At 45.2% G+C, this 23,616-nt stretch overlaps 1 protein-coding gene across 5 annotated transcripts in view; it reads right to left on the reverse strand.

Moving 5' to 3' along the window:
• Positions 1-390: 390 nt before the first annotated feature.
• GABPB1 (GA binding protein transcription factor subunit beta 1) overlaps positions 391-23,616 on the reverse strand; it is a 208,072-nt gene continuing 184,846 nt past the window's right edge. For 3 of the 5 annotated variants that reach the window (XM_063925989.1, XM_063925991.1, XM_063925988.1), the window contains 4 exons: positions 14,074-14,262; positions 6,240-6,355; positions 3,195-3,251; positions 391-976 (listed from right to left, as the gene is read on the reverse strand). In XM_063925989.1, coding sequence (XP_063782059.1) covers positions 824-976; positions 3,195-3,251; positions 6,240-6,355; positions 14,074-14,262 — 515 coding nt within the window. In that variant the 3' untranslated portion in view covers positions 391-823. Of the gene's footprint in view, positions 977-3,194; positions 3,252-4,947; positions 5,049-6,239; positions 6,356-14,073; positions 14,263-23,616 lie in introns of all 5 variants that reach the window. The other 2 variants (XR_010179218.1, XM_063925990.1) reach the window with 2 other exon arrangements.

Below are 23,616 nucleotides of genomic sequence, written 5' to 3' on the forward strand. Positions count from 1 at the left end.
ATGTAAAAAGAAAATTGTGAAAAACCCATGTAGACCATAGGTTGTCTAGTTCATGTCATGTCAATCTTCTGACCATGTCTACCTAATGTATGTCAACCAATAGTGGTCGATCTATTGGCAGTCAACCTTTTTACTGTCAAACTAAAGACTATACAACCCGAAAGCCTGATATGTGCAGAAATGAGCATACAAAATACAAAAAAAGAAATGCATGCAGCATATGTACAAAAGTCTCTTTTTTTTAAAAATATTCGCTTCATATACATGTAAATCTACCTGGATGTTTCCGAAGTTAAACATATAAAACTTTTTGCTTCGTAGAAAAAAAAGGAAGTTTCAACTAATACGAGACAAATGAAAAGCTGTACAAAGATTTCCACTAGGAAATGGTAACCTCAAAGGCCTCGTTGATCCGTTTAAAGAAAGCACTGCAGATATAAGAAGTTTTTGCAGAATGTCACAATGAAGAGGTGCTTTCCTGCACCCCTTTCTTACACATCAAATTTCGTCAAATTTGTTGACAATGATCTCTGCATCTTTCCAAAAATCAGTATCAACTTATTTGCTAACTGTAAAAAGAAACTACATAAAAAAATAAGAAAAAAAAAATATGTACAGTATTTAATCTTAAATACTTTTCACAAGGATTGACCTTTGTAAGACCAGCACTTGTATGATCCGTGTCCTTTCTGGAGATCTGTTCTCTGGCAATGCTCACATTTTCTGCATGTTCCACCCGTGGTATTTAGCAGTGCACAGAACAGGTCCTGAGCCATCTTCTTGAATAAAAATATCAAAAAACTATATCTGTCCAGCTAGCATTTTAAACCACTTCTTTATTAGTCTGCAGCCTGGTCATGGCTTCTAACTTCTGCCGGTATGCCTCTGCCTCTTGTTCTTTCTTCATCAGTTGCTGTCGGTACTTCTGGGCTTCTCGGTTAGCTTCGTCAAGTTGCTTCTGAAGGGATTCTCTTTCCTGGAAAGAAATGGCAGAGTATTACCGTGGCTGGGCACAGCTGTAGTACTAAACTTACTACTGTAAATTTGGTCTTAATAATAAAATAAATAGGCAACTTTTGTAATATTTCTATTACTTTGCCAGAAGCTACCATGGTAAATGCCTTTTTTTCATCTACTGTACTGCCAGTGAAAGCAGTGCCCTGTCATTTACACAGAATACCAATGGCACAGAGGAATGAGTTGCCAGGAACAAATATATACAGCTAAAACAATATGCATTTCTGGAACAATAACAAGTTTTTTTTTACTGGCTATGGAATTTGGACATTTGCGGTAACAGGTACATGTTACCAGAAAGATTAAGGGGTATATTCAATTAAATTCGGATCCATTCCGACATATATTTGTCGGAATGGATCCGACAACCCCTATTCAATCCCATCTAAAATTCGACTTTTTCAAGTCGAATTTAGATGGGACCCAGAGGAGGAGAGGGGGGGGCGAGCTGTGGGGGGGACAGCCGGCAGGCATACAGGGTGCTCAGCGCAACGGAGTAGCGCTGCAGCAGGATGTCACTCAGCCGCCCGACCTCACGCCAGCTTCCACCTGGCTCCAACCTGTAAATAATTTCATAACACATTTGGAATGTATGATTACAGAACTTTAAAGAAGAAATAATGCCCGTCTGACTTTTATTTGTGGTCACATACATGATCATGCAATATAAATGGTACATGGTCAAATGTTACATACATATCGCATATTCTCTGCTAATATTTATTGTAGAGAAACAAATGTGATAGGTAACGATAAGTCCATATTTGCAGGCAGGTGTACAGCACGCTACCCAGCTTTGTCTTAATGATGAAGTCCAGGTATAGGGATCCAGACTTTGGCTGGTCTACAACTGCTGACACACACCACCGGCCTATTCTGGTATGAGCCTAAAGGGATAATCGGTCATTCTTTTGATTTCATTTTTTCTTCACGCTATAAAGTTTATGTCATATATTTAATTATAGACTTAAGAATATACAACATCTCTATTGCACTTAATTATAAATAGCACTTATTTTTCAGAAAAGAGCGCTATTGTGTACCTATCACCTCTGTTTATCTTGATTTCATGCTACAAGTACTCAGTGTTCACTTGTTTGAAAGGTACATATGCTGCATATTTTCTGTTCACTGCACTTTAACAAGTGATTGTCCACTCATTACAGGGGGTCATTCAGAGTTGATCGCTCGCTAGCTAGTTTTAGCAGCCGTGCAAACGCTATGCCGCCGCCCACTGGGGAGTATATTTTAGCTTAGCAGAAGTGCGAATGCATGTGCAGTTGAGCTCTGCAAAAACAGTTTGTGCAGTTTCAGAGTAGCTCTGAATCTACTCAACGCTTGCGATCACTTCAGCCTATTCGTGTCTGGATTTGTTGTCATACACCCGCCCAGCGAACGCCCAGCCACGCCTGCGTTTTTGCAAACACTCCCTGAAAACGGTCAGTGGACACCCAGAAACGCCCCCTTCCTGTCAATCTTCTTGCGGCCATCAGTGCGAAGGAAAACTTCGCTAGAACCTGAGCACAACCACAAAGAGCTTTGTACCCGTACGTTGCGCATATGCATGCACATAAATGCCGTTTTTTCACCTGATCGCTGCGCTGCGAAAATCGTCAGCAAGCGATCAACTCGGAATGACCCCCATTGTACACTGTGTAATATTTATTGTAAAACCTTCTATTGTATTTTATAAAGTACAGTTTCATCGCAGTTTATACATTTATGACCTAGATTAACTTATTTATGTATATAAAGTATGTTTGTCACATACATGATTGTGGAATAGCCCTATAGCACTTTCTTACACAACTAGACAAACAACCAAGTTTATTGACCGTAAACTTGTTTTTTTTTTAAGTTTTTCAAACTGAGCAAGATAACGTTTTCTAGATTGCAGTTACATCCACGATCATCATGGGCTGCTTCAACATATACATAAAAAAATATTCACTTGTTCTACTGCACAAAGGCTGACAAAAACAGAAACAAAAATGGCCAACGCATGAAAGGGCATCATGCATGAAAACGTCTCAAACAAGGCACTAGCAAATGATGTTTAATGGATTTATAAACTGAAAAACAAAATCATACCCACGCCATAAACAAAACTGGCATAAAACTTATTTAGAGATTCTCTCAAAAAGATAAAAATAAATCTCGAAAATATATAAAAGTACCTGAGAGAACTCCTGAGTATTCACAATATAGATTTCTGATCCAGAAGTTTCTGGAATCTAGTAGATCAGACAAAAGTTAAAAAGAAAATCAGTTTCAAAATGTATTCAACTAGTAGGATCAATGTTTATATTAAAACCCAAAATAAAAAAAGGTGTGGTCTCTGTTGAGAGCATGTAGAACTAATAAGACTTGCATCCTTAATTACAATGAACACAAAGGCATTATATAGTACATGGAGACAGAAGTATCAAGACTGGTAGAATCAGATCTAGAACACAGAGCGCAGAGTAGATTTCTAGATGCTCCAACTATCAAAAGACTTCTGTCAGAGTGGTCCAGCATCTCTCAGAGACCAGTAAAAACTTGTATAATGGATTACCAGCACTGCCCGCGGATGAATCTGTTCTGTGAGTAGCAGCAGTCTCAGCTCCTTTCCTGATATACATTTCTTTTAATCTACCATTGGTAAGTTACATTTTGCAGCTAATATGTTGCAAAAGTTAGGTTGCAAAGACTTACCCCCCTCAAGCTTGTTTTATCAGAACAGTACTCACTCACATTCATGACAGCACCAAAACTCTACTTACACTATTTATTTACTTATATTTGGATGTTGCACGGTAAGTAAACTCCCTACTGAACAATAACATAGGCCAAAACCAAAAGCTATGTATTACGAATACATTTGACCATGACAATAAAATACAAATGTATACTGTCTTCCAGTCTACTCATGCTTAGAACATATTTCAATCTTTTTTTTTTCCTCCGGGTGTGTTAGGGAGTGTCTTCTAAGCAAGTATTGGTGGCAACACCAGCCAGCATAACATTGCTGTACTGCTGGTCTGACATTCTAACGTAAGATATGTATGTATTCTTTGCATGTTGATAAAGTGGCATATATAACATATGAATAACAGTGAACAGAGAGGGCTAGTATATTACTATGATCAGAAAATAAGAGTCTGGACAGTTACTCTGTATGTAGGAGAACAAAAACTAGCAAGACAAAACCAACTCAATAAGCACACAAGTCATTTATTTTCCAATCAGCACAGACAATATTTTAGTGCTGTAGGAAACCTTATCAAACCTTGGGGTGCTGCTGTTTCCAAGTTAGTCAGTCATTCTGATTAACATTAAATTGTGATCTGCAATACTCAAAGCTCATACTTTAGGTAGTTTCCCCATGGATATCCAACAGAGTCACAAGAAAAAAAAAAAGGGCCTATATAACAACGTAAATGCTGGAAGAGCTGTACATACGGTAAGGTGCTCTGTAATACTTTGCTTATTAGAGAAACCACCTTTTGTGGTCCAGATATTGCAACTACCCAGGATGTTCAAAAGAGGAGCAAGGGTCTACACTGATCAATGGACAGGCGGAACACGTTATGACATACTCTGAAGGCTTTTTCAAGAAAGTGCACGTTGCTTAATGTAACAAGTACATTTAGATTCTTGGCGCTATGTGAGGCACTTGAATTAAAAAACTAAAATTCCAGTCATCACTGGGAAAATTACACCATTTGTTGCCAAAGGGAAATACAAGTGTCCTCATGTCAAATCATCAGGAGGAAAGTGTCACCAGGTTACATGTACTGGAATAAATACAAATACATTAGAGGCCACTATGGCAACAAAATGGTAACAAGGCTGAAGACAGGTGTAACAGAAGACTCCAATAAAGAGATGGTGGAAGCACTGGAAAGTGACACCCAAAAGTGCTGTTAATTTGTAAGTACCGCACACCTGTGATAGTTGAAGGCACTTTCACATCATGTAAATGGTAAAATCAGAGATGAAGTAAATCATAGATATTGTATATTCATAAGGTATCTTCCTTCCACATACTGTACAATAGAGAGGAATAAATTGTCAAGAATCAAAACCATAAATGTGGACAACGAAAACAAGTACTCAAAATAACTTTCTAAAATACAATGCTATGAAATACAATGATTTCAAGCACAAAAGGAATAAACAGAAAATAAAAACAAATGACTGCATAAATAAGTTAGGGGCCCATATACTAGGAGTGTATTGGGCCAAAACGCTGTTCTCCCGATGTCTGGGTCGAGGGATTGGCAAAATGAACATGCTGAAAACCCTCAATTTACCGATTCCAACCCAAAAATGATCGAAATTGGCAAGTGTGGGATTTTTAATATGCTGTATTTTATGGTTCCCCACGACATATCTCCAATCATCGTATTCCGTCAATCAGATCGGCATCAGGGAATCGGTCTGTAGATGTATGGCCCGCATTAGAGAAGGTTATCACTGTGACAGTTTCAAATGCAACAATTTAACATTGCTACTGTACAAACCAACAACTTATACAAAAAATAAAATATTCACAGAGCTTAGCTTTTCATACATTAGTAATAAGAGCAGGCAGAGGGAGTGTAGGCTTTTTCAGTTAGTGCTTCTCAAACTCGGGCCTCAAGGCACACTAACATTCCAGGGTTTAAGGGTAGATATCTATTTTTGAGTATCGGTGACTTAATTAGTATCTCAGTCATTTTTATTTAACCATCTTGAGCAATCACTGAGGTGCTACTTAAATCACCTGCATTCATGAATATCCATAAATCGTGCACTATTAAGCTGGCTACACACTTAATGATGTGAACCCTGTCCGACATCGCCGCCAACCGGACCTGGCATGCCGCAGGTGCATACACACTTGCTGATGTCATGTCCGAGGGGAAAGGGAGGCCCATGTGACATGCTACATTCTGCAACATGTCATGGCTAGCGACATCCTTCATCAGCCATGCTGCAGGGAGCGTACAGATCATGAGTACACACTAGTCAATGTACCCAATATGTTGCTCGGTCTGCAGAATCGGACGCCATATCGTCTAGTGTGTACCCATCTTTAATATGCCTTGAGGATAGAGTTTGAGAAGCATTCACCTAGCATGACAATGGCGACAATCCTACATGTGTAATGACTTGCAGAGATCTCAGAGTTATTTTCTGGTTCCTGGCTACAAAGGTAAAAAGGTTAAAAATGTAACCAATTTGACAAAAATTACCTCAATTTCTGCAGAGTCCATGCGGTTTTCGATGATCTCAATGCATTGTCTTTTAGACGGGGGCTCTTCGCTGATCACAGTTTCTTCTGCAATGTCAGTTGCTGGTACAGTCAATACTGCAAGAATGAAAAAAGAAACATACATATTATGCATTACCTGGCTTAATAATATTAGTACTTCTCAGATGTTTTACAAATTGACTATATTTTAAATGTATACAGTATTACAGCATTTTAAAATATATTTTGTAATCAAGAGTCATTATAATTGGCTAAAAGTTAATTAAATGCTTCCAAATATAGAAAGCTGTTCTATACGGGACACCAAGTCAAAAACACATAGCTATAGCTGGTGGACATCTAATATGTTTTATTATAGGATATGTCATCTTATAAACGGTCTTTCTGGTGCCAAATTAAAATGCTTATGGACTCTTGGGCTGAATCTCCTCCTCAGTCACCTGCTCATATCGATATGAGCCTTATGCCCATTTGCCTACCCTGCACTGAACTAGGGCCATCTTAACAGCATTCTAGGCCCTGGGAAAAATAGGATTTTAATACCTACCGGTAAATCCTTTTCTCTTAGTCCGTAGAGGAGGCTGGGGTCACTTCAAGAACCATGGGGTATAGACGGGATCCACAGGAGACATGGGCACTTTAAGACTTTCAAAGGGGTGTGAACTGGCTCCTCCCTCTATGCCCCTCCTCCAGACTCCAGTTATAGGAACTGTGCCCAGGGAGACGGACATTTCGAGGAAAAGGATTTATCGTTAAACTAAGTTGAGATATATACCAGCTAACACCTCAAGCACGCCACAACATGGCATTTAACACAACGCAAGTCAACGGCATGAACATCATCAGCAACAGGCTGACTATAAACATAACACAACATGTGTGTAACCACAACTAAAAACTGCAGATACAGTACGCACTGGGACGGGCGCCCAGCATTCTCTACGGACTAAGAGAAAAGGATTTACCAGTAGGTATTAAAATCCTATTTTCTCATACATCCTAGAGGATGCTGGGGGTCACTTCAAGAACCATGGGGTTTATACCAAAGCTCTAGAACGGGTGGGAGAGTGCGGATGACTCTGCAGCACCGATTGACCAAACATGAGGTCCTCATTAGCCAGGGTATCAAACTTGTAGAACTTCGCAAAGGTGTTTGAACCCGACCAAGTAGCTGCTCGGCAAAGTTGTAATGCCGAGACCCCCCGGGCAGCCGCCCAGGACGAGCCCACCTTTCTGGTAGAATGGGCCTTCACCGATCTCGGTAACGGCAATCCAGCCGTAGAATGAGCCTGCTGAATCGTATGACAGATCCAGCGCGCAATAGTCTGCTTGGAAGCAGGAGCCCCAATTTTATTGTGAGCATACAGGACAAACAGAGCCTCTGTTTTCCTAAAATGAGCCATTCTGGCGACATAAATTTTCAAAGCTCTTACTACATCGAGAAACTTCGATTCCAGCAAGGCGTCAGTAGCCACTGGCACCACAATAGGTTGGTTCAAGTGGAACAACAAAACCACTTTTGGCAGAAACTGCTGACGAGTCCTCACGGAAGATCAAATAAGGGCTCTTGTGAGACAAGGCCGCCAATTCAGACACCTTGCGGATGCCAAGGCCAACAGCATGACCACTTTCCAAGTAAGGAACTTCAACTCTACCTTCTGTAAAGGTTCAAACCAATGAGATTGAAGGAATTGCAAAACCACGTTAAGATCCCATGGTGCCACAGGGGGCACAAAGGGAGGTTGGATGTGCAACACGTCTTTCACGAAGGTCTGAACTTCTGGAAGGGAGGCCAAATGTTTTTGGAAGAAAACCGATAAAGCCGAAATTTGAACTTTAATTGAGCCCAACTTTAGGCCCGCATACACACAGGCTTGTAGAAAATGGAGAAAACGTCCTAACTGAAATTCTTCCATAGGAGCCTTCTTGGATTTACACCAAGACACGTATTTTCTCCAAATACGGTGGTAATGTTTAGACGTTACTCCTTTCCTGGCCTGAATAAGAGTGGGGACGACTTCCTTGGGAATACCCTTTCGGGCTAGGATCCGGCGTTCAACCTCCAAGCCGTCAAACGAAGTCTCGGTAAGTCTTGGAACACACACGGCCCCTGCTGAAACAGATCCTCCCTCAGAGGAAGAGGCCAGGGATCTCCTATGAGTAATTCCCACAGATCTGGATACCAAGCCCTTCTTGGCCAGTCTGGAACAATGAGGATCGCTTGAACCTTTGTTCTTCTTATGATCTTTATCACTTTTGGAATGAGTGGAAGCGGAGGAAACACGTACACCGACTGAAACACCCACGGTGTCACCAGGGCGTCCACTGCTATTGCTTGAGGGTCTCTCGACCTGGAACAATATCTCTGAAGTTTCTTGTTGAGGCGAGACGCCATCATGTCTATTTGAGCAATTCCCCAAAGACTTGTCACTTCTGCAAAGACCTCTTGATGAAGACCCCACTCTCCTGGATGGAGATCGTGTCTGCTGAGGAAGTCTGCTTCCCAGTTGTCCACTCCTGGAATGAAGATCGCTGACAGAGCGCTTGTATGCCTTTCCGCCCAACGGAGCACCTTTGTGGCCTCTGACATTGCCGCTCCTCTTTGTTCCGCCCTGGCGGTTTATGTACGCTACTGCTGTTATGTACTGATTGAATCAAGACGGGACGATTGCGAAGAAGATGTTCCGCTTGCAGAAGGCCGTTGTGAATGGCCCTTAACTCCAGAACGTTTATGTGTAGACACATTTCCTGGCTTGACCACCTTCCCTGGAAGCTTTCCCCCCGCGTGACTGCTCCCCAGCCCCGGAGACTCGCATCCGTGGTCACTACGATCCAGTCCTGGATCCCGAACCTGTGTCCCTCTAGCAGGTGAGAGCTGTGCAGCCACCACAGGAGTGAGATTCTGGTCTTGGAAGACAAGGTTATTCTTCGGTGCATGTGCAGATGGGAAACGGACCACTTGTCCAACAGGTCCCACTGAAACACTCTGGCATGGAATCTGCCAAACTGAATGGCCTCGTAGGCCACCATCTTCCTCAGCAACCGAGTGCATTGATGGATCGATACTCTTGTTGGTTTCAGCAGTTGTTTGACCAGGTTCTGAATTTCCAGAGCCTTTTCCACTGGAAGAAAAACTCTCTGTAATTCTGTGTCCAGAATCATTCCCAAAAACAACAGCCGTCTCGTCGGAACCAACTGTGATTTTGGCAAGTTTAGGAGCCAACCATGCTGCTGCAAAATTGTCAGGGAGAGTGTAATGTTCTGCATCAATTGGTCCCTGGATCTCGCCTTTATCAGGAGATCGTACAAGTATGGGATAATCGTGACTCCTTGCTTGCGTAGGAGGACCATCACTTCGGCCATTATTTTGGTGAAAACCCTCGGAGCCGTGGACAGACCAAACGGCAACGTCTGAAATTGGCAATGACAATCCCGAACTTCAAACCTCAGGTAAGCCTGATGTGGGGGATAAATTGGAATATGCAAGTAGGCATCCTTTATGTCTACCGACACCATAAAATCCCCATCCTCCAGACTGGAGATCACTGCCCGGAGAGATTCCATCTTGAATTTAAATTTTTTTAGATAGAAATTGAGGGATTTGAGGTTCAGGATTGGTCTGACTGAGCTGTCTGGCTTCGGGACCACGAACAGGCTCAAATAAAAGCCTTCTCCCTGTTGTGACGGGGGAACCCTGACAATGACTTGATTGTGACACAATTTTTGTATTGCGGCGCATACCACCTCCCTGCCTGGAAGTGAAGCTGGTAAGGCTGATTTGAAAAATCGGTGAGGGGAGACATCTTGAAACTCCAGTTTGTACCCTTGGGACACTATTTCTAAAACCCATGGGTCCAGGGCCGAACAAGCCCAGAACTGACTGAAGAGCCTGAGACGTGCCCCCACCGGTGCGGACTCCCGCAGAGGAGCCCCAGCGTCATGCAGTGGACTTGGCAGAAGCCGGGGAGGACTTCTGCTCCTGGGAACCGGCCACGGCCGGTGATCGTTTACCTTTTCCCTTTCCTCTAGTAGCAAGGAAGGAAGACCCTCGGCCCTCTCTGTATTTATTGGGCCGAAAAGACTGCATCTGATAGTGGTGAGCTTTCTTTTGTGGTGCAGGCACATAAGGTAAAAACTATGACTTACCCGCGGTAGCCGTAGATACCAAATCAGCGAGGCCGTCACCAAACAACACACCACCTTTATACGGTAGAGACTCCATAGCTTTCTTAGAGTCAGCATCAGCATTCCATTGATGAATCCACAATGCTCTCCTAGCTGAGACTGCCATGGCATTGGCCCGTGATCCCAAGAGGCCAATATCTCTCTCAGCTTCCTTTAGGTAGACTGCTGCGTCCCTGATATGACCTAGTGTCAAAAGAATGCTATCCCTATAAAGGGTATCCATTTCAGATGACAAGTTATCTGCCATTTTTCGATAGCACTACTTACCCACGCAGATGCAATGGCTGGTCTGAGTAGCGTACCCGTGGTGACATAAATGGATTTTAATGTACTTTCCTGTCTACGATCTGCAGGGTCCTTTAGGGCTGCCTTGTCAGGGGACGGGAGAGCCACCTTTTTGTACAGCCATGACAGAGCTTTGTCCACAATGGGGGGTGACTCCCATTTTTCCCTATCCCCAGAGGGAAAGGATACGCCACTACAATTCTTTTGGGATCTGAAACTTCTTGTCAGGACTTTCCCAAACCTTTTCACAAAGCGTGTTCAGTTCATGAGAGGGAGGAAATGTTACCTCAGGTTTCTTCCCTTTATACATACAGACCCTAGTATCAGGAACAGTAGGGTCCTCAATGATATGTAATATATCTTTTATAGCCACAATCATGTACTGAATGCTCTTTGCCAGTTTTGGATCTAATCTGGCATCACTATAGTCGACACTTGAGTCAGTGTCCGTGTCGGTATCCGTGTCTGCTAGCTGGGCAAATGAACGTTTTTGTGACCCCGAGGAGGTCTGGACTTGAAACAACACATCCTCTACGGATTTCTTCCAAGCCTGGTTCTGACACTCAGATTTATCCAATCTTTTATTTATCAGAGCCACATTTGCATTCAAAGCACTCAAAACATTCACACAATCAGGTGTCGACAGGGTCACTCCCACAGCTGTTTGTGTCCCTAACATAGTCTCCTCCTGGGAAGAGCACTCCGCCTCAGACATGCCGACACACGTGCACCCACCACACGGAGATACACTGGGCCTATAGGGGCCAGACCCACAGTAAATCCTGTCAGAGAGACAGAGGGAGATATTGCCAGCTCACACCCCAGCGCCCAAACCCGGTCTGAAAACACTACAGAAAATGTCCCAGACCTGCAGCGCTTTTATAAATTATATATATAATGCACCAAAATCACTGTCCCCCCCCCCCCCCCGTTTTGCACCCTGTTACTTGTACAATAGTGTGAGGAAGGACCAGCGTCTCTGCAGCCTTGTGGAGAGAAAATGGCGCCGGGCTGTGTGCTGTGCGGGCTAAGCCCCGCCCCCGTAATGGCGCGCTTCAGACCCGCTCTTTATTTAAACTTTTTTATACTGGCGGGGGTCCGGACAGTGCCCTGGCACTTAGTCTGCTCTTGCTAGGTAGTGATTTGAGCTAAAATGCTGCCCAGGGCGCCTGCCCCCCCGCGCCCTGCACCCTGTAGTGCCTCTGAGTGTGGGAGCATGGCTCTCAGCGCGGCCGCTGTACGGTACCTCAAAGCCGTCACTGAAGTCTTCTGATCTTCTTCTACTCACCTGTCTTCTGACTTCTGGCTCTGCAAGGGGGGTGACGGCGGGCTCTGGGAATGAGCATCCAGGCGTACCTAGCGATCAGACCCTCAGGAGCTAATGGTGTCCTGTAGCCAAAGAAGCAGAGCCTTTAAACTCACAGAAGTAGGTCTGACTTCTCTCCCCTAAGTCCCACGAAGCAGGGAGACTGTTGCTAGCAGTGCTCCCTGAAAATAAAAAACCTAACAAAGTCTTTTCAGAGAAACTCAGTAGAGTTCCTCAGTGTGCATCCAGTCTGCCTGGGCACAGATTCTAAACTGGAGTCTGGAGGAGGGGCATAGAGGGAGGAGCCAGTTCACACCCCTTTGAAAGTCTTAAAGTGCCCATGTCTCCTGTGGATCCCATCTATACCCCATGGTTCTTGAAGTGACCCCAGCATCCTCTAGGACGTATGAGAAAGCAATATACTGGGGCCCCTAACCACCCATTCACGAATGCCCCTCCCGTAGTCCTACGACATCTCCACATCCTTCCATACTGTGAATTGCTATCAACACTCTGATTGGTGGATTGCTAGCTGTCTGGCTGCAGGCTGGGAGACAGGTAGAGAATGCTGACTCGCTGCTTTGATTATGTGACCACCACCCGCCCCTGCTCCGAGGGCACTAGAATTGTGAGGCTCTGGGCAGCTGCCCAGTGTGCCTATACGTTAAGATGGCGCTATACTGAACCCCAGCAGCAAATCAGAGTTCACTGTATTATATGAAATTGAATAGTTGTGCATTATGGGCCTGATTCAAAGAGAAATGCAATGTCAATGTAGGCATAGGAGAGATTGTTTGCTACTGCACATACATCGCTCTGTGTGTATGCCCCATAGCGATAGCTATCGCTGACACTAGATTGGCCTGCAGGCACAATATGGTCAGATCGCTCACTTCACCTCTCAGTGAAGTGAGCGCCCCATCCTCCCAACACACATCGCGCTGAGCGGAGGGAGAGATGTGTGCTGAGCGGTCCTTAGTCATGCAAATGCAGGAGGAGGTGCAATGCACGTCCTTCCTGCATTTGCGATGCAGTGCATATGAGATGACCATCATGACCATTGGTCGTAATGTTTATCTGCAATGGCAGGCTGAGTATGTCTGAGTTTACTCAGGCTTGACATCGCAGGGCAGCTTGCAAGGCCACGGCAACCTCATCTCGCGACGCAGTCCTTGGCCTCGCCACTCCCGGAAAACGGGTGTGACATGCCCCCATTTCCATCAATGCTGGCTACCCCCGTCCCTCTCTGCGAGATCGCAGGACCCGTTCTGCACAATGCAGTAAAGATCTCTTGAATTAGCCCCGTTCTGCACAATGCAGTAAAGATCTCTTGAATTAGCCCCTAGGTTACACTGCACATGTGCTGTAATGGCCTTGTGACAGTGGTCTCAGTGGAGCATTTGTGGGCGGAAACATGGAATTGGCGACTCAAGCGCAGGCCTGTCGCACCTGTTTCAGGGTTTGTACTGTGATCCTGTGGCTCTGGCGTCTTACTTCCAGCGGCCAAGCTGCACAACCATACTGATAGTTACTCAGCAGATTGATGATTATCCGATGTGTCTCAGATGCCTCCAGTGAGTGTCTTAATACAAATTCCAGCAGCTGTGACATTTGTATGTTTTCGTAGAGCCGCTGAGTAAGGAATCGCAGCTGCGATTGTGTCCATCTATGAGTCAGGCCCTATGACTGATTTCACATGGTAACGTAAGAGGTGGAGACAGTTGACCAAACCAGCGTGTAAGAGCCTAGATCAGCCTTCCCCATCATCACCCCTCATGGTATTGCCTGAGGCAAGGTGCTCAGCGTACCTAAAGATAGGTGAGACCCAGAGTTGGATGGTGATGTGCGGTTGCGCACAATATAGTGTATTTTGGTATGAGAACATCGCCAGGTTTCCTGCAGACCTCTACAGAGCTGAGTTACCACTGATATAAATAGTCCTGGATGGAGAAGATATATCTGAAACAGACACCCTTGGTGAAACAGACACCCTTGGTGGAAACAAACTGAAATACAATACTATATTGTGTTCACTCACCTTGCTGACCATCTGGCATAGTGACAATAATTGGCTGACCTATTCCACTCGATGGGATAGCAGACTGGAGATTACCAAGATGGATGCCATCTGTCACTATTGTGATGACCTGTTGTCCACCAGACCTAACTACTTGTTGAATTGCACCATCCACCGACTCAGCAGTTACCACTTCTTCTGTAGCCACCACTAAATAGAATACAAATCAAAAGTAAGCATTTATGGACATTTTTGAGTGTGACTTGAATAGCATGATCACAGGCTACTAAAGGCAATAACAGCTGCCAAACAGTTGGTTTTTATAATAGGATTTTAATTACCTACCGGTAAATCCTTTTCTCGTAGTCCGAAGAGGATGCTGGGGTCCACATTAGTGCCATGGGGTATAGACGGGTCCACCAGAAGCCATTGGCACTTTAAGAGTTTGAGAGTGTGGGCTGGCTCCTCCCTTTATGCCCCTCCTACCAGACTAAGTCTAGAAACTGTGCCAGAGGAGACGGACATCTTCGAGAGAAGGATTTAACACAGATAGTGGCGAGATTCATACCAGCTCACGCATACAAGGCATATCAAGCTAACTAGCTTGAAAAACTCAGCAACAGCTGAAACATTAACTTATCCAGTAATAACGCAGTACGTAACTAACAAAAAAGTTGTACTGAACTAGATAACTGCAGGAAAATGAAGCGCTGGGCGGGCGCCCAGCATCCTCTACGGACTACGAGAAAAGGATTTACTGGTAGGTAATTAAAATCCTATTTTCGCTTACGTCCTAGAGGATGCTGGGGTCCACATTAGTACCATGGGGATGCACCAAAGCTCCCAGAACGGGAGGGAGAGCGCGCAGGCTCCTGCAGAACTGCTTGACCAAACTTGAGGTCATCAGAGGCCAAAGTATCGAACTTGTAGAACTTAGCAAACGTGTTCGACCCTGACCAAGTAGCTGCTCGGCAAAGCTGTAAGGCCGAGACACCCCGGGCAGCCACCCAGGAAGAACCCACCTTACAAGTAGAGTGGGCCTTAACAGATTTTGGACACCGCAATCCAGCCATAGAATAAGCATGCTGGATAGTGAACCTGATCCAGCGAGAGATTGTCTGCTTAGAAGCAGGACACCCAATTTTCTTGGGATCATACAGGACAAATAGAGTCCGATTTTCTATGACGAGCAGTCCTCTTCACATAGATTTTCAGAGCCCTTACAACATCCAAGGACTTTGAAGAAATTGAGGAGTCAGTAGCAACTGGCAGGTTGGTTGATATGAAATGCCGACACAACTTCGGAAGAAACTGCTGACGTGTCCGAAGCTCGGCTCTATCTTCATGGAAGATCAAGTATGGGCTTTTACATGACAAAGCCCCCAACTCCGACACACGTCTAGCAGAAGCTAAGGCCAACAAAGTGTCAGCCTACGTAAGAAACTTGACCTCTACCTCTTGAAGAGGCTCAAACCAGTCAGATTGGAGAAACTGCAACACCACGTTAAGATCCCATTGCACCGTAGGCATTACAAAGGGAGGTTGGATGTGCAGGACACCTCTCAAAAAGGTCTGAACCTCAGGGAGGGCAGCCAATTGTGTCTGGAAGAAAATGGATAGGGCCGAAATCTGGACCTTTACGGATCCCAACCTCAGGTCCATATCCACACCTGCTTGCAGAAAGAGGAGAAACCCAGTTGCAACTCCACCATAGGAAACTTCTTGGACTCACACCAAGACACATTTTTTCTAAATACGATGGTAATGTTTAGACGTTACTCCTTTCCTAGCCTGTATCAGGGTAGGAACAACCTTGTTCGGAATGCCCTTTCGAGCTAGTATCAGGCGTTCAACCTCCATGCCGTCAAACGTAGCTGCGGTAGTCTTGATAGGCGAATGGCCCCTGCTGCAGCAGGTCCTCTCAAAGAGGAAGAGGCCTCGGCTCTTCTCGTAGTAGATCCAGAAGGTCTGCGTACCAGGCCCTTCTCGGCCAGTCTGGAGCAATGAGGATCGCTTGAACCCCTGTTCTCCTTATGAGCTTTAGGATTCTTGGGAGGAGTGGGAGCGGTGGAAACACGTACACTGACTGGAACACCCACGGAGACACCAGGGAGTCCACTGCCACTGTCTGTGGGTCCCTCGACCTGGAACAATAACGCCAAAGCTTCTTGTTGAGACAAGAGGCCATCATGTCTATTTGGGGTAATCCCCAAAAGTCTGTTATTTCCTTTTACACCTCCGGATGGAGACTCCACTCCCCTGGATGGAGATCGTGTCTGCTGAGGAAGTCTGCTTCCCAGTTGTCTACTCCCGGAATGAAGATTGCTGACAGCGCCAACGCGTGATTTTCTGCCCAGAGGAGGATTCTTGCCACCTCTAACATTGCAGCTCTGCTCTTCGTTCCGCCCTGTCGGTTTATGTAAGCCACTGTTGTTACATTGCCCGATTGCACTTGAATGGCCCGATTTTTTAGAAGATGGGCCGCCTGAAGAAGACCATTGTAAACGTCTCTTAATTCCAGAATGTTGATCGGTAGGCCGACCTCCAGAATTGACCACCTTCCTTGGAAGGCCTCCCCTTGAGTGACTGCGCCACAACCCCGGAGGCTTGCATCCGTGGTTAGAAGGATCCAGTCCTGAATCCCGAACCTGCGGCCCTCCAGAAGGTGAGTTAATTGGAGCCACCAGAGGAGTGAAATCCAGGCTTTTGGCGACAGACGAATTCTCAGGTGCATGCAGATGAGATCCTGACCACTTGTCCAGGAGATCCAGCAGGAAAAACCTAGCATGAAACCTTCCGTACTGGAGGGCCTCGTAATAGGCCACTATCTTCCCCAGAAGGCAATTGCAGTGACGAACCGACACCAGGGCAGTCTTCAGGACATCCTGGACCAATGTTTGCATCACCAACGCGGTTTCTCGTGGAAGAAACACCCTCAACACTTCCGTGTCGAGGATCAATCCCAGAAAGGTCAACCTCTTGCATGGTTCCAAAGAGATTTTGGAATGTTCAGAATTCAAACGTGGACTCTGAGTAGAGGGGTCGTGAGAGCCATGGACCGCAACAGCTTCTCCTTGGACGATGCTTTTATCAGCAGAACATCCAGATATGGAATCAAGTTCACCCCTTGTGTGCGGAGGAGAACCATCATCCTTGCCATCACCTTGGTGAATACCCTTGGTACTGTGGAGAGGATGAATGGCAGGTCCTGGAACTGGAAATGACAGTTCAACAGAGCGAATCGGAGAATTGCTTAACGCAGGCGGCCAAAACGGAATGTGGGGTTATGCATCCTCGATATCCAGGGATACCAGGAAAACCCCTTCTCCTAATATTACCGACTTTAGAGACTCCATTTTGAACTGACACTCCCTCAGAAAAGGGTTTTTTAGGTTTAGAATGGGTCTGACTAAACCATCCGGTTTCGGTATATGAAAAGGTTCGAATAGAAACCTTTGTTTTGTATATGAGGTGGTACTGGCACAAGAACCTGTGCCTCCACCAACATCTGGACGGCGTCTTGCCGGACAGTCCTGTCTGCCAGCAGAGCTGGCAGGCCTGAATTGAAAATCGGTGAGGAGAGAAAAGAAATAACAGCCTGTATCCCTGGGACACAATATATTGCACCCAGGGTGTCCAGGCCGGACGACACCCATACTTGACTGAAACATCTGAGCTGCGCTCCCACCGGCCCCACCACCGAGGCGTGCAGTCCACCGTCATGCGGAGGACTTTAGTGCACCTGAAGCAGGCTTCTGTGCCCGGGAACCTGCAGCAGCAGGTTTTCTTGGGCCTACCTCCCCGAAAGGAGGCGTTGGATGGCCTGGCTTCTCTGGTTTGGCAGCCCCACAGGGCTGTGATGCAATTGAAGAAAAGGGTTTCTTTGGAGCAGGCGTAGCTGAGGGAAGAAAAGGTGACTTACCCGTTGTAGCCGTGGCGATCCACGCATCTAGCGCTTCCCAAAGAGCTTGACCTGTGTAGGGTAGGGTCTCCACACTTCTCCTGGATTCTGCGTCGGCAGACCACGGACGTAGCCACAGTCCACGACGAGCTGAGACAGACATGGAAGAAATTCCTGCAGACATGGAACCCAGGTCCTTCATGGATTCAGCCAGAAAACCTGCCGAACCCTGAATGTTACGCAAAAACAATTTAACATCATTTTTGTCCATTTTATCCAAATCCTCAAGTAACCTGCCTGACCACTTTACTAAGGACTTGGCAATGCATGTACTAGCAATAGTGGAACTTGACATCGCCCCTGAAGCAGTGCACACTGATCTGAGCGTATAATCAATCTTACGGTCAGCCGGCTGCAATACCGGTCGGGTTTCCCACTCAGTCCTATCCTCCACAGGGAAAGAAAAAACCACCTGGATCCTCTTAGGGATCTGGAATTTTTCGCAGGATTAACCCATGCTGTTTCAAACATAGCATATAAAGCCTTTGATGCAGGGAAGGTTAGAGAGGTTCCCTTATCAGTGAAGGAAGCCTCCTCAACCTGTTCAGGCATTGTATCAGAAATACTCAACATAACTGTAATGGCCTCTATCATTAACTGCACTTGTGTAAGATATGCAGTCCGCCCAAACATATCCCCATCACCGTCCGCAGTGCCAGAAACGGTACCCGTGTCAACCTGCCTAATCTGTGCAAGAACACGTGTTAGGGAACATACAGAGGAGGGCCCTGAGGCGACAGAACTGGGCCAGACTGCCATAGAGTCCTGTAAAGCCTGAGGTGCAACTTCAGATTGTGCAGTTCTATTAGAAGTCTGAGAAATCACAGATTTGATAGAGGAAAAACACTCAGGTTCCCTTGCTGGTATCTGTGCTAAACTAGTGCTAATTGTATATGCACAAGAAAAGAAGTATGACTCTTGTTTGGGCGCACTCTTGTTTTAGTATCTAAATGTTAATAGGTAACTGATAACCAAAAAATAGGAAGGTAGTCTTTGTTTCTGCTCTTTGGGATACAAAGGGACTCAGTATGCCCTATAGGACCTATGTATGAAAAAAATTATGAAATGTTCAGATCTTAGTTATGCCTGGATAACCGCATATTGGAAGGTAGCTACATTAATAAAAATGTTGCAAACTATTAATGAAGGAGAGGAGGAGGTAAAATCGACAGAAAAATTACATAGAAAAATTATGAGTAAAGAAATATTGATAGAAAGACAATAAAATTTGTATATGAATAAATAGGTGAGAAAAATAATAATGTGTGTGAAAACAAGAAACAAAAAAACAAACAAAAAAAACACAAAAACACACAAAAAAACTAAAAACAACAAAAACGACAAAACAAAAAAACAGACAAAAAAATCCCCGGGTATTGCAGGTCTTGCCGTGAACGTCTGAGTGTCTCAACGTGGTGTGCTGTGTGTCAGAAAGCAACAGAGTTGTGCGGTGCTTATGTGAAGAATACATGAGGACAATATAATTTGGTGTGACCGTTATGATGTGAAAAGAGAGAGGGGAGTGAAGAGAAGTCCCCTTGAGTGCGTGCACATCTCATTGCCTTAAGTGAATGTGATGAGATGAATAGTGTAAGGGAAGTGTATTACCATTGTTTGACTGTGTGGCAATATGAGAAGATTTGATGTGTGAATGTGAGAGCTTTGTGTGGATCATATCCTGTAGGACAATAAGAGGCTGAGGAATAGTGTCCTATGTGGTACACATGATGGTGGACCGTGTTGGAGGGGAAGGATTAATGGTAGGGAAGGAGGAAACTGATTGTGGAAAAAACATGAGAGTCTGAGTAAAGGATTAAATAAGAATTTGTTTACAGAAAAACACTGAAATTGATAGCTTCATTAAGGCCATAGGGTCGTAGTCCATTTAGTCTGAATGTCCATTCGCTTTCTTTTTTCAGGAGTTCTTTGGTGATGTCACCACCCCTAATTCCCAGATGAATGTGTTCCAGACCAAAAATCTTGAAATCCTTCTGACAATCCTTATGATAAGTATGAAAATGTCTTGCGACTGTGGTTAGCGGTTTCATCCGGACCAGGTCTGTGGCAGCATTGCGACAGGTGCCAAGATGTTCCAAAGCTCTTTCCTTGAGTTTGCGAGTTGTCATTCCTATATATTTCACATTGCAGCCGCACGTGATACAGTAAATGAGTGCTTGAGTGTCGCAATTGAAGAATTGTTTGAGCATTATAGTCTTACAATATCTGTCTACCACTGAGTTGGTTTTCAAAATATGGGGGCATACTTTGCATTTGCCGCAGGGAAAAGAACCTGTCACTTTGTTACGTGCTGATGTTCCCCTGGTCATGAAATCCGTTATTTGACTCTGTCTGGATGTGTTTTTGACGAAGTGACTTCTGACCAGATGGTCCTTGATGTTCCTGGACCTCCGCCAGCTCATGTTAATTTTTGAATCTATATAAGGTGATCGTTCTATATCAGACTGTAGGATGGGCAAATGTTTCTCAATTGCCTGCTTCAGAGCTTTCCATTCAGAACAGAAGGTTCCAACGAATCTGATTTTCGTTTCATCCTTCTTGGTTTTGGGCTGGCGTTGGGAGATCAGAGTATCTCTGCAAGTGTGGAGTGCTTCTTTTTGTGCCCGCTTGAGAGAGCGCTTGCTGTATCCCCTTTCTAGGAGTCGGCTGGTCAGTTCTTGACTTTTCATCTTATAGACCCCTAGCTCCGAACAGTTGCGCCTCAATCTTAAAAAATACCCTTTTGGAATGTTCTCTATGGTGGGGGGGAAATGTGCGCTAGTTTGAAGGAGGATGCTGTTAGTAGCCGTGTCTTTACAATGAAGTTCTGTGGCTAGTGTGCCATCAGACGACTTATAGACCCGTAGATCCAAGAAGGCAACCATATCTTTACTGATTGTGTGTGTCAATTTTATGTTCAAGTTATTGCTGTTGAGGTGGTGAATGAATGATAGCAATAGTTCCTCTGTACCATCCCAGATGATAAAAACATCATCTATGTATCTGAGCCAAATTAGCACATGTTCGGTGTATGTGTCATTCTGTTCATTGAAGACGTGAGTTTGTTCCCATCTCCCCAGAAATAAGTTGGCATAGGTTGGTGCGCATGCCGCGCCCATCGCGGTACCCCTAACCTGTAAGTAAAAACGATCCTGGAAGGTGAAGTGATTCTTCTCTAATACAAATTTCAGCAAATTGAATAGTAGAGAGTTGAAGTCATCATCCTTACTGGTGTCCAAGAAATGTTTTACTGCTTCAAGGCCCATCTTATGGTCGATACTGGTGTACAGCGCTTCTACGTCCAATGTGGCAAGTAGGAAGTGGTCCTCAAAATTAATGTCCTGTATCTTGCGGAGCAGGTCAGATGTATCTTGTAGATAAGAAGGTAGTTGTAATACGTACTCTCGAAGGTGCAAGTCCAGGAACCGGCTAGGTTGTTCCAACATCCCTCCATTCCCAGACATAATCGGTCTGCCCGGTGTTCTATGGATGTTCTTATGGACCTTGGGAAGGAGGTAAAAGGTGGGTATTTTCGGATTGATGACTGAAAGATATTTGTGCTCCTGTTTAGTGATTGTCCCAGTGGAGACTGCTTCGTCAATCAGCTGGGAATATTCTCTCAGAAATTGTGGAATCGGATTGTGGGAGAGTTTCCTGTAACAAGTCGTCTGATTTAGTTGGCGGAGTGCCTCTATTATATACATATCTGTCGGCCAGAGGACGATATTCCCACCCTTATCGGACGGTTTTATAACCACATCCTTCCAATTATGTAGTTCCTTGAGTGCTTGTCTTTCTTCCTTCTTCAGATTATCCGAGAATCCATGTTGTCTATTAAGATTCCTCAATTGAATGTGGTCAAATTCCTTGGCAACCAATTTAAGGAATACGTGCACTTCAGGGCTATTGTCATCTGAAGGGAAGAAGGTGGATTTACCTTTACACATTGGGCGTCGATTGGTTGCGGAGTCTGGGTTGGATTCGGAATAGAGTTCTTCAAATTTTCTTATACTGTGGGTTTTCCCACCCACTTACACAACCCAACAAAGGGTGCATTAATACAAACACAGTTTGTACAGCTCTTTGGCAGACGGAAGCAGTTTAATATGTAGCTACCTTCCAATATGCGGTTATCCAGGCATAACTAAGATCTGAACATTTCATAATTTTTTTCATACATAGGTCCTATAGGGCATACGGAGTCCCTTTGTATCCCAAAGAGCAGAAACAAAGACTACCTTCCTATTTTTTGGTTATCAGTTACCTATTAACATTTAGATACTAAAACAAGAGTGCGCCCAAACAAGAGTCATACTTCTTTTCTTGTGCATATACAATTGTTTCTTTTTTTGACTCTGGGCGCACCGCCATACGGACAGATAGGAATTTCCACAAACTATGTCTATTTCTGGCTACTATGTGATTAATAACGTATTTTGAATCTAAGGTTGGTGCAGGATCAAAAACCCTCTCTTTTTTCGCCTAAACTAGTGCTATCCTGATTACATGGAATGGGATCATCCTGAAAGGACATATCCTCTGCAGCATATGACGCAGAGACTCTGGACATTGCTTAATGGAGACCACAGACACTCCACACACACACACACACACACACACACACACACACACACACACACGGGAGGGCAGACAGAGTTTCCCCCCCAAGAATGGCAAGAGAGACAGAGATTGGAGCCAACCCACACACAGTGCTTTTAACGCAAAGGGAGACCCCTTATCAGCGCTGACTGTGCACCATAATAGGTTACACAGTCGTTTTGCAGCCTCCCCCCCTTCTACAACCCCCTGGTACCGTGTGAGAGAGCTGGAGTTGTTGTGGAGGGACTTGCTTCTTCCTGGACAGCGCTGTGCAGGCAGGAAGATGGCGCTGAACGCTGCTGGGTCCGCTCTGAAGAGAAGCTCCGCCCCCATAATGGCGCTGTCTTCCCGCTCTTCATAAGATTATACTGGCCTGAGGTTTGATGCTGGCTGAGATCCTGGGACCCCGACAGGCTGTGTGACCAGTGTAGGGTGTAGGCGCTGGCTCAGGGCGCCCCTCACAGTGCCGCACAGTGTACCGCTGAGCCTCATTAACTGCGCTCCTACCCTGATGCTGCCATCTTCACACCGGCCCCTCGCTTGCTAGGGGAGGTTGGTGTCTCACTCGCCACTCACTCTGCAAGGGGGTGGCGGCATGCTGCTGGGGTGAGCGATCCCCTGTGGCGGGGAACGATCTGTCCCCTCTGGAGCTCAGTGTCCAGTCAGCGGAGACAGTGGCTTAGACCCTGCAGGGCAGACACTGCTCACCCCCTAAGTCCCTCGATGCAGGGAGGCTGTTGCCAGCAGTCTCCCTGTAAAACAATAAACTCTAAAAAATAACTTTTACTAAGGAAACTCTGGAGAGATCCTCTAGCTGTGACCGGCTCCTCCGGGCACATTTTCTAAACTGAGTCTGGTAGGAGGGGCATAGAGGGAGGAGCCAGCCCACACTCTCAAACTCTTAAAGTGCCAATGGCTCCTGGTGGACCCGTCTATACCCCCATGGCACTAATGTGGACCCCAGCATCCTCTAGGACGTAAGAGAATTTTTTTTTATTACATCTCAT

Source organism: Pseudophryne corroboree, chromosome 6, assembly GCF_028390025.1.
Source record: "Pseudophryne corroboree isolate aPseCor3 chromosome 6, aPseCor3.hap2, whole genome shotgun sequence".
Taxonomy (NCBI): Eukaryota; Metazoa; Chordata; class Amphibia; order Anura; family Myobatrachidae; genus Pseudophryne; species Pseudophryne corroboree.